Source organism: Sinocyclocheilus anshuiensis, unplaced genomic scaffold (genome assembly GCF_001515605.1).
Source record: "Sinocyclocheilus anshuiensis isolate Anshui unplaced genomic scaffold, SAMN03320099.WGS_v1.1 scaffold2257, whole genome shotgun sequence".
Taxonomy (NCBI): Eukaryota; Metazoa; Chordata; class Actinopteri; order Cypriniformes; family Cyprinidae; genus Sinocyclocheilus; species Sinocyclocheilus anshuiensis.
Window position 1 is genome coordinate 358,983 of NW_015551137.1, and position 11,040 is coordinate 370,022.

At 44.6% G+C, this 11,040-nt stretch overlaps 1 protein-coding gene and 1 pseudogene across 1 annotated transcript; both read right to left on the reverse strand.

Annotated features, from left to right (window-relative positions):
* Nucleotides 1-5,732, reverse strand: part of LOC107663239 (uncharacterized) — an 8,502-nt pseudogene extending 2,770 nt beyond the window's left edge.
* A 1,078-nt stretch (nucleotides 5,733-6,810) lies between these two features.
* On the reverse strand, nucleotides 6,811-10,394 carry LOC107663240 (uncharacterized). Its single transcript, XM_016453423.1, has 7 exons — nucleotides 9,926-10,394; nucleotides 9,463-9,684; nucleotides 8,038-9,339; nucleotides 7,696-7,899; nucleotides 7,162-7,572; nucleotides 6,972-7,036; nucleotides 6,811-6,837 (listed from the first exon to the last, which is right to left on the reverse strand). Exons 1-7 carry the CDS (start codon nucleotides 10,392-10,394, stop codon nucleotides 6,811-6,813), a joined length of 2,700 nt encoding a protein of 899 aa, XP_016308909.1.
* Nucleotides 10,395-11,040: the final 646 nt, after the last annotated feature.

An 11,040-nucleotide genomic window follows, 5' to 3' on the forward strand; every position in this document is an offset into this window, starting at 1 on the left:
CAAAAGTTTTTTTAGCTCTGTGTATATATATATATATATATATATATATATATATATATATATATATATATTAAGCAGCACAAATGATATTACTGTTTTTTTCTGTCTTTTTGATTGATTGAATGAATGCAGGCTTAATGAGCATAAGACACTTCTTTCAAAAACATTAAAAACAGTCATGTGTCCAAACTTTGACGAATACTGTACACACAGGACTAATTCTATTTCAAACATTCCATACAGATAGAATGCAACTTTAATCAGACTTCCATGGTTGGGTTTGGTGATGAGAATAATAAAAGGAAAGACTCTTTTTCAAAGAGATAATTGAAAACCCACAAACCAAAAGTATTATGTAACTGGATAAGGGGATGACTTACCAGTGTATTCAGCAGGTGGCCTGAAAGTTGGCACAAAAGGCCAACCAAACACCTTCAGGCTGTTGGTGTTGATGCAGTGGGCCATATCACCGGAGTAGGTGAGAAGGGACACTGGTTTGCTGGTCACTGATGCAGCCGCCCGATCCTGATTCCACCTATTCAAGCCTTCTAGCAGGTACAGCTGAAAATTCAGTGCATTTGCACTAGTTCCTAGAAGAATAAAAAATATACCAATAAAAATGACAAGCCTTTCAATATGAATAACAGAAATTTAAATGATTTAAAACATCATACATGTGAGACACCAACCTGGAATGAACCTGTTTAAGTGGCAGTGGAAAGACTCCGGGATGTGGACCCTCTGGCACAGCGATACCTGGTCAGGGTGACCCCTGCCTTTGTGGTGGTGCCTACCTCAGTGTAGAGAGGCACACCCGGCACGTCCTGGATTCACCTGACATGGCGTTTCTGCACACGCCAGATGTGCTCCATGCGCACCTCATCCAGCAGTGGCACACCCATAAGGTCCCTCCCATTTGCACCCCCCCAGCTCCTGCAGCAGCCTCTCAATGAGGCGGATGGTGGCCTCCTCACCTCGTGTCCTCCTGCGGCAGTAAAGGCTCAGCTCCTTTTTACTGATGCTCCTGTCCACCAGGATGTCAGTAAGAGCTGGCACACCCTCCTGCATCAGCTGTTTCCTCTTTGCCTGCCGCAACAGGCTGAGGTCTCCAGCATCCCACTCAAAGATGCAGGCAGACAGGCATCCTATGAAGGTGGGGTAGAGGGGATGGGCATCGGTGGTGCAGCCCACGGCCATCCTCCTCATAAAGTGCCAGTTGTCCAGTCGTATGTGAAGGTCTGGCCACTCGCTGAACCTGGTCTACAGCTTGCTCGTTGCTCCCTCACTCACACAGCAGCCACAGTCCACATAAAGCAGCACTGGGGGTGGAATTGCAGCCTGGCGGTACCGCTCCATTACATCGGTCACCATCCTGTCCAGTCCCGGCCCCTCTTGCACTGACAGCACACTGGTCACTCTCTGGCCAACCTCATTTCCAATAGAGGTTAACCAGAGTGCTGTCCCCCGTCCATGGCCAGCCAGCTTCTTTGTGATCTGGAATTTACAAATGTAACAAGACATTTGTGATGTAACGTTACCAATAACAATAATATTCATGTCTATCTGACAGTATTTATGAACATTACAGAACGTAACAGAGTCAAATTATTTTTTACCTTTTTTGTGGAATCCTTCTTTAAGACTTTAAGATGTTGCCAAAGATGGATGTGATGCTGGCCTTTATATGTCCAATTCTGGAGAGGATATCCCTGCCGTACACTGACAGCAGCCAACGACTGGTGGGGATGTCGATTGGCTCTGGAGGCTCCTGGCAGACCACCGGAGAGAGGCTGGGTCGATCGACAAAGTCAGCACACTCCCCAAGATAGTGTGCCAACCGATTCAGCCATTTCTCCCCATGGTTCTCTTTCAACTGCCGCACCAATCGAGCTGGACTGTTGCCCAGTGTCCGGTCCCGAAGCAGCCTAATGACACGGATGTCACAGGCATACCTGAAATGCACATTGTTGCTGTGATCAGTTACATGTTCATTAGGGGGGTCATTTCAGTGGTTTAAGTCTTCACAATAACCATCTTTAGACTACTTTACTCACTTGCGGGTCAGGATCAGCCGGAACATTTTCTGGTGCGGCAGGTCAAGCTGGTCTCGGACAGTCTGACTTGTAGACAGATAGTTCAGAGAACACACAGTGCACCTGAGTGTCTCTGTCGATGTCCAGGACCTTCCGAGCTCTTTTGTGGACACCATAGCCTGTCAGGTTTTTGCCACAAGCTGGACAGAAAACCCTCTCCTTCCACAGGTGGTAGGGCATCCACACCATCAACCGATGGGTGAAGAACTGGTCAGGTGTAGGTGTCTGGTGGTAAATGAGAGCTGGGACAGGCGGCTCGTACCACAGCTTCAAATCTGGCCGCAGCTTGCCAGCGTGAAAAATAGTGCTGGCAATCCTCCTCTGGTCCTGCACAGGGATGGTCTTGGGCCATTCACCTGGCAGCCAGAAAGAAGCTGAGGCCCCAGCAGGGGCTGGCTGGACTCCTCCAGGCTCCTCCTGTATGGAAGACAATTTGTTATTGTGTTAAAGGCTGCACTAATATACAGCATAGCCTGTCCAATAAATAGGTGCTGCTGCACTCACAGAGGATGGAGATGGGCTGGGGGTCATCACAAAGGATGGAGGGGGAGAGGGGCTGGGAGGAGAAGGCCTAGCGGTTCCTTCAGAGGATGGAGGAGATGGACTGGGGGTCTTCACAGAAGACAGAGGAGGGGTGGAGGTCCTCACAGAGGATAGAGGGGTGGCGGCAGTCCTCACAGAGGCCATAGATGGAGTCCTCACAGAGGAAGGAGGAGAGGGGCTGGGAAGAGAAGGAGAGGATGCAGAGGGTGGAGCAGAGGGGCTGGGGGTCCTCCGATCCACTAAGTTGGGTTATAGCGAAGTCGACTTGGACCCGCCAAAGCGTGACTTAGTGAACTAAAAAGAGAAACAAAGTTAATTGTATGATTGAAGTTACATAGAGCATTTTCATTTCATAATTATTATTTTTTTTTAACCTAAACATAAACATAAATCTGTCCTATCAAACAAATACAAAATGATTCTAAGTAGGCATTAATTAAAGAGAAAATATTCACCATAGACAAACTTAGAGGGGGCCTCAGGAATGAGGGTGGGGCAGAAGCAGCCATTTCAGGAGCTGTAGCAGGAGGTGCAGCAGAAGAGTGAGTGGCAGTGGCAGTGGCAGTGGCAGACTGCTAATACAACCACCGAAGGGCATAAAATATAGTGAAATGGCATAACAGCATTTTACCAGACATGTGATGCTACATCAAATGTCATTTTCAAATTGATTACCTTATTGGTGTGGAATCCACAATTGCAGGCCATGTAGCCTCCAAAGAGGGTGGTCTGCCCACGTGCCTGCATGGGGCATTTCTCAATCTGAAGAAATGTGCCTGTTGGTCGAGGTAAAGATCCAAGAAGAGGCACAGCGACGCGAGTTCGCGGCCCGCTCCGACCAGTGATGGAATTCCTGGAATGTGTCCGTTTTGACGCTGCTGGTGCACGCGTGTCATCATCATTGTCCCCCGCATTTTAATCAAATGTAAATTCGTCCCCCGTACTTTAATTTGGGCACTCTCCAACGTAAACACTCTCACGTTATGTACGTTTCGTTCATACCGGACGCCGGAGGGTGCTCTCTCGCAGAAAGTCCAAAACGGACTCGTAGAAGTACTAACTTGTGACGCACGCTACCGGAAATACCTTATATGGACAAAGGCATCCAGATGTCACTGGATGAAAAAAGCTGAAATGTTTTGACTGATAAAACGTGAATACTGTAGTCATTGCAACAATACACGATTTGTGTTTTTCAAGTCATCGTCTTGGTGCATTTTCATAACAAAATATATGAATAACGCAGTGCTAACTGACACCTTTTTTTACAGTATAAAACATTATATTTTCTGCCTTATTCTGAATGTCCCTGTTTTTATTGTGTGTTTTACAGTTATGTAAAGTCAATAAAAAAATTTAGAACAGCAGTGCAATTTTGACTCATCAACCTAAAAAAGAAGTGCTAATTGACAGCCTTCTTTACAGTATAGAAATTATATAATATATTTTCTGCCTTATTTTGACTGTCCCTGTTTTTATTTTGTGATTTACAGTTATGTAATACTGGAAGACTTATACTGGTACTGGTAAACACACAGAGTTATTATAAATTTTAGAGACAGCTGTCATTGTTGGAGACTTGTAAATTGCTCTATAAAGCAAACATTAACCAAATAAATAAAAATAACGTGCTGAAAGAGCAATTTTAAGAAGCTGGAGGGTTTCCATTTCCTGTTTTTTTTCCCTATAACCTCGTTCCTTCAGCACAGCCCTCCATTCATCATATGATTGAGTCTCAGACTCTTTGCAGAACCAGTTGCCAAAGTACTGAAGATGTGATGGTGGCTTTCTCTCTTTGTTACACTTTCTGCAAAGAATGACATCTGTCTTCTTCACATATTTTCTTGTGATAGTTCCAGTGCGCTCCCTCTCCAGTTTTCTCTTTCTGTATTGCTGAGTGGAGTAAGGAACATCTTGACTGGATGTCTGTGTCTGAGCTGATGGTGGCATAGCTGAAGGTAATGGGAGGTTGAAGAACATCACCTGTGAGGTACCAGGCACTGTAGAGGACGGCGCGCAAGCGCCTAACACTGTAGGAAGCTGCACAGATGGTAAAATGAAAGGGCGAGAGAAGGGTAGTGCTGGTGCAATGACAGGAAGTCCTTGATGTGATGGTGGAGCTTGGGAGATGGCCTGAGGTTGCGACCTCCCCTTGAGTTTTGCCTCCCCAGCAGTGTTTGGTGGCAGGATAAAAAGGTGAGGCTCAGCCAAATTGCCTGGATAGAGAGTTGGTCCTTTCTGCATAGCCACAGGAAGCTTCTCAGGTCCTGCTATGGGTGCATCTGGGGCTTGGATACCCTGCTTCAAAATCTCCTGTTCCTGTGACTTGCCACGCCTGCTGAACCTGGGAAACATAAAACAACCAATATTAATAAACATTTAAGCAATAATACAAAAGATGGTGTGATCAACTACTATTTGATCATGACTATGACGCAGCAGCATGACACAGCTCACAGATGACATAGCAGTCGTCTAATGTATTACTGCTTTTGTGTAATGGCTACTTCATTGAGATTAACATTGTATTATGGATTATGGATACTTGCAGTCTGTTGAAGACAGCTGATCCATGTCATAAATCTTATTTTTCATAATGAAGAAGAAAACAGAAGTTGAACTCTTGTTGATTTGTTTCTAGACCCGTCAAAGCAGCCACAGTTAAATTAAGGCTGATGATACACGGGGCAAATTTTTGAGCAATTTTGTTGGGCAACTTTTTTTGAAAAATGTTTCTTGGGCACTTTCCCACTGAGAATGGGTAACAAATTTCAATCTGGATACTTCAGATCAATCGTGCGCCCTGTGTCTCACCTGGTTGCCTGTTGACGGCAATATTAACCAAAGTTGCCCGGCAGCATTGATCAAAAAATTGCCCCATGTAACATCAGCCTAAGTCAATCGCGTCAATTACTTGGACCCTCTGTGTAGCCCTTAGCTGCTTTAAGTTTAGGCTTAGCGGTAACAATGCTAATTTACTCACCATTGTGTGACTGTTGCTGCGTTCACTTCTGGGAGCTGGATGGTGGTCTCGCTCATCACCTTAGCATTGGTGAGGATGCACTCTCGGATGTGCTTGTAATCACGTGCTACCATAGTGAAGCGGGACACCCTCACTCCGTCACAGCGCACCGCGTTTGGGTAGAGAGCACAGAGCCTTGTGAAGATGGCCTCCACCACTCGGTTACAGTCGGGCCACTGTGCAGGACTATGAGCCCCAACGAAACACCTGCAAATTACAACAGAATACATATTATTAATGTAAGATTGTTTTCATTGTGTGATCTTATTTTTATTTTCCCTTTCCTATTCTGTCTGTTTTGCTTTGTGTTGTCTAGATGTTAATTTATAATATCTATGCATAGTTATGTTGTCTTTCTTTGTTTTCTAGGTCGATGTTGAAATGTCATATCAATAAATTAGGTCTCTACTGGGTTACTGTGTTGTGGAATTATTACAGGTTGATACGGTGTCGTTAGTCAGCCTGTCGGGGTTTTTTCACAATAATGACTGCACATTATCCCGCTTATTACACGGCTACTTACTAAAGTACAGTAAAAGACAAATTATTTGACTCAACATATTGATACAAAATGATTTTACTGATTAAGAAATTATTGCCTTGCTTCTGATAAATAAAATATTCCAATGTACGGTTGGAACTGTGTCCATAGCAATGTAACTTACTTAGCAACCTAACATATAGTCAGCATTAAATGTAAATCACAACTAATAATTTATGTTATAACCAGGCTAAGTTTGAACTTAACAGGCTGCAGGAAGATAAGCTAGTCATGAAGGCATCAGGTTTTACTCATTTTACTAGAAATCCTTTTTTTTTTAATTTACTAAAACAAATAAAGCTGTAGGTGATATTTCAGCCAGTTTCAGTTATGTATATTTTATACAAAACTTTTTAGACCCTGTGTTTACTAAACGTAACATACCTTTTGGTGCTCTCCACACCTGGGGCCACAATCTTCTTAGTGGCCCTGAACCGTCCCTGTTTTAGGGTGGTTTGGTGACGTGGTGGGTAAATGGTCTTCTTCTTGTCATACTCCCCCAATGCCTGCCATAGAGTGATGATCTTGAAGCACTCTTCTACAGTCAAGGCCAGACGGTGATCTCTGAGGCTAACCAAAAACTCTGCCAAGTCCTGCACAGCTCCATACCCCTAAATATTATCAGGTCCAACAGAATCCTAAAATGAAAGATAATTTAGGAACTTTTGATAGCAGCAATGAATACAAATATTCACATGAAAGCACAGCCAACATAACCCAGATTTTGTTTACACACATGTAAATGTACATAAAAAAGAAACTGGGCCCTTACATCATGAGAAGTGTTCTCTTCCGATGTTGGAAGATCCGTTTCTGCAGATAATCGGTCCACTGGGACTACATCACAAAGGTAAATATTTATTTTAAATTTGTATTTATGTCTTTCAATGTGATAAATAAACATTTAGAGTTAGTGTGACAACAAATACCGAAACCTTTATGAATACTTTGGTAAAACTCACAGCTATGTGCTCCAGGAGAGAGTGCTGGCTTTGATTGAGTGTGCGGTGAGCTGGTGACAGGAGATGTCACTGGTGATGGAGGGAGCACAGACAGTGATGACGTGGAGCTGGTGACAGGAGATGTCACTGGTGATGGAGGGACCACAGACAGTGATGACGTGGGGCTGGTTGCTGGAGGGGTTGGAGATGATGCTGCAGACGCTGCAGACACTGATGCTTGTGAAGAGGCGGCAGGTGTCCGTTCAGTGTCAAAGGTGGGAACAGTGATGTCCTGAAACTCCTCAAGTTCAGCATAACCTTCATCCACCTCTATACCAACTTCAGTGGTCTCTGACTCTTCAATGGCCAACTTGTAGTCCTGCAGAACTTTACCAGTTTGCTGGTAAAGATATTCCACTCCAATAAGCTCACCTTTAAAATAGTAAAACAATGACAATTAGATAATATACCATGATATTATATTATAACTCAGTGGTTAAATGGTGTTTATACTTGAATGAAATTGTCACCAAAAACAAAAAAATAGTTATCTACCAGTGTACTTTCTTGGCCCAACATAAGGGATGATTTTCATGCCCATAAGCTCCTCTGCAAGAGTATTGACAGCATGACGCAGAAGATGATTGTAGGAATGTGGCTGCTGCTCATCAGTTGTTGCTGCCACAGCCCAGTCATCATTCCACCTTGCAAGTCCATCCAAAAGATACGCCTGAAAGAAGGTGTCACTTGCCAGCGTGCCTGTAAATAAAAAAAAAAATAAAAAATACCGCACTAAAATTTAATATAAATACACAAATAGCTGTTCTTGCAATTCTCATAATTATTTCAATATAAATCAAATCTTATTTTAATAATTCAGTTAAATCATTTATTAACCTGGGATGAATCTGTTAAGGTGCAGGTGAAATGACTCAAGCGAAGTGGAACCTCTGGCACAGCGGTAGGTTGGCAGGCGGTGCCCTCCCTTCAATAAGGTACCCGTCTGCATGTAGAGCTGCACACCGACAGGATCCTGAATGCAGGCCACGTGCTTCCGCTGGAACTTTAAAATCTCTCTCATCCGGGCTGAGTTTATTAGTGGGACTCCCAGAGTGTCACGATCAGCATCTCCATCAAAGGCCTGAATATGGCTCTCAATCAGCGCCAGGGTCTCTTTGGTCCCGCGAGTGGTTCTCCTGCAATGTAGTGCTAGCTCGCTACGACAGATACAGCGCAGCACATCAGCCTCGGATGATGGTTTCCCGTCAGCTTCTAGCTCTGCATGCTTCGCCGTCTTCAGGGCCGTCAGGTCGACCTGGTCCCACATGAAAATACAGTGGCTGAGGCCACTCATAAATGTGGCATACAACTGGTGAGAGTCGGTGGTGCAACCCACAGCAAACCTCCGCATGAAGTGCCATACATCTAACCGGATGGTTATTTGCTCCCACTCTTCAAACATCCTCCTCAAAAGAATGTTGCCACAGCAGTCTCGGTCGACATACAGTACTTCGGGAGGAGCCACCCCGGCCACCCTGTATCGCTTGATAAGGCCTTCAATCATTGGCCCGAGACCAAAACCTTCGCTGGCTATGAGCACGGACATGATCACCTGTCCATGCTCATTGCCAACATTAGTTGCCCAAGTAGCAGTGCCATAGCTGCGTCCTGCTAGTTTTCTGGCCACTTTTTTAGTAGAATCCATTTTTAAGATCCGACCATATTGTGATGTGATAGTGGCCTTCATCTCATCCAGCCTTTGCAGGACATCCTGGGCATACACCTGCATCAGCCATCGGTGCCTAGGGACAGAAGGCATTGAAGGAGCAGGTTCAAATGTCACAGGCAGGATCAGGTTCGACATGACAGCACTGGCAATTCCCTTGCAATCTGTCAGATACTGGACTGTCTTTTGCAACCAGACATCAGCATGACGCTCCTGCAGCTTGCGCTGGATCGGGCTGCTGCTGTTTCCCAGCCCTCGCTGATGCATCAAAGTTACTACCTCGAGGTCACATGCAAGTTTTGATGTAAGAATGCAAGGGAACTGCACCCTGTGGCCAATGTCGAGCTGGGAGACGAGATCATGGCTCCAGCTGATGACCTTCCTCTTACATCTTCGGCAGGCCAGGTACTCAGATGCCACAAAGTACATCTCACCTATGGCAACCACCTGCCTGATCTTTTGATGCAAGCCAGCTGAGGTCAAAGAAAAACAGAAAATAAACACATAAACAAACAAATGCAAATTCACATTGCTTCACTTTGCTTTATTATCCCTGGAAAGGAAACTTTGAATACTTTAAATAAGTATAAACGTACATGCCACATATGCCTCCTCAAACTTAGCTGCCTCTGCCAGCAGTGTGCTGTCATCTATCTCAGTGGACACAGAGGGGTGGGTGAGGGTGGCTGAGGGCCCTGTGGCTGCCTCAATGGGCACAGTCGGACAGGTGAGGGTGGCTGAAGGCCCTGTGGCTGTCTCAATGGACACAGTCGGGGGGGTGAGGGTGGCTGAGGGCCACGCATGTGCCTGGGCCAAAGCTACAAAAAACACAGGACAAACAGATAAACATGACTACTGAACAGCAATAAATACTAAACAAACCAAAAAAGTGTTATACAAATAAATGTTTGCTTACAAGGTGCGACTTTGAGGGGGGAAACCAGCCTTTCTACAGTCTTGGTCAGGTTTTTCTGGTTAGGCAACTTCCTAACCAAGAGGGAGCGGAGAGAGGCAGTGGAAGTATGGGTGGTGGTAGCGTGCTGGGTGGGGGCGGTGAACTCTGTGTGGGCAGCGTGCTGGGAGTCAGTAGCATGCTGGGAACTTTCCCAGCATATTGCTCTTCCTTCATGGCAATGGCAATTCTGCCAGAAGGAAAGAGCTCAATATACTCCCTGAAACTCCCCTTGTTGTGGGCATGTTCTTGGGAGTCTTTGCTGCCTCCTGTGGGGTCCCTCTTCATAGCTACCACCAGGTAAGCAGCATACCCCAAGGCATTTTCAGCCACCCACCTAAATGTTTGCCCGCGAAATACACCAAACTGGATTTCAAAGACACCCAACAGCTGCTTTCTGTTAGACAGATCTCCGTGGTGCTGACTTAAGCTTTTCTTGGCTTTGTCCAGCACTTTCTCCGGGGACAGGGGTCTTGTGTATGGCTTTCCTTTGTTGCCTTCCTTCACCTTTGGCGCTTCCACTGTATCAGTCAGATTCAGGCTGCCATCAGCCCGTCTCCTGAAGCGAGGTTCCATCTAAATTAAAAACATGAAGACATAAAGACTATAGAGAAACAGACAAACACATTTGGTAACACATTAGTTAATGCAGCGGTTTATATTCTATTACTATATTTACTAATGATTACCTCATGATTTACTCATGATTACCTTGTAATGTTGATTTTATATTTGTCAGACTCTGTTCCGTGTTTTGTGGTTGTTTTCCTCATGTAGTAGCAGATCGTGACAGAATACCGGACCAAAAAGTAAGCAGCACCCCCTCTCACCGTTTTGATTTCTGTTTTTTGAAAGTTTTTGCTTTGTTGTTTTTCCCGTGCGTTCCTCCACGTCCCCAAATGGAGGAACGATTAATGATGAGACAGATGATTTTGAAAACAATTTTTTATTCTTTGTAATCTCCTTTTGAAGAAATTTCTCTTCCATTCACTGAACCTCCCCTGAAAGAACGGGGCAAAAGGGACTGCTATGGGTGGGGGAAAAGAAAAAATGAGAAAAAAAACAAGGGGGAAAGGGGAAATGAGGAAAAAAATAAAGGGAAAGTGCAAAAAATAAGGGAAAAAAAGGGGACAATTAATTGAAACAAACTGAATTGAAAGACTATTTTTTTTAACAGTTTTTCACCTTTTCTCTTATTTTAACTAACAAATTACAGAAAAGC

What these genes read in the sequence shown, in the direction of transcription:
- LOC107663240 (XM_016453423.1), bottom strand. Translation starts at nt 10,394, where the DNA reads ATGGAACCTCGCTTCAGGAGACGGGCTGATGGCAGCCTGAATCTGACT. An exon ending in TGGGCCAAGAAAGTACACTG is followed by an intron (nt 7,573 to 7,695) that starts GTAGATAACTAT and finishes ACTATTTTAAAG; the next exon opens with GTGAGCTTATTGGAGTGGAA. An exon ending in CTCTCCTGGAGCACATAGCT is followed by an intron (nt 7,037 to 7,161) that starts GTGAGTTTTACC and finishes TTTGTGATGTAG; the next exon opens with TCCCAGTGGACCGATTATCT.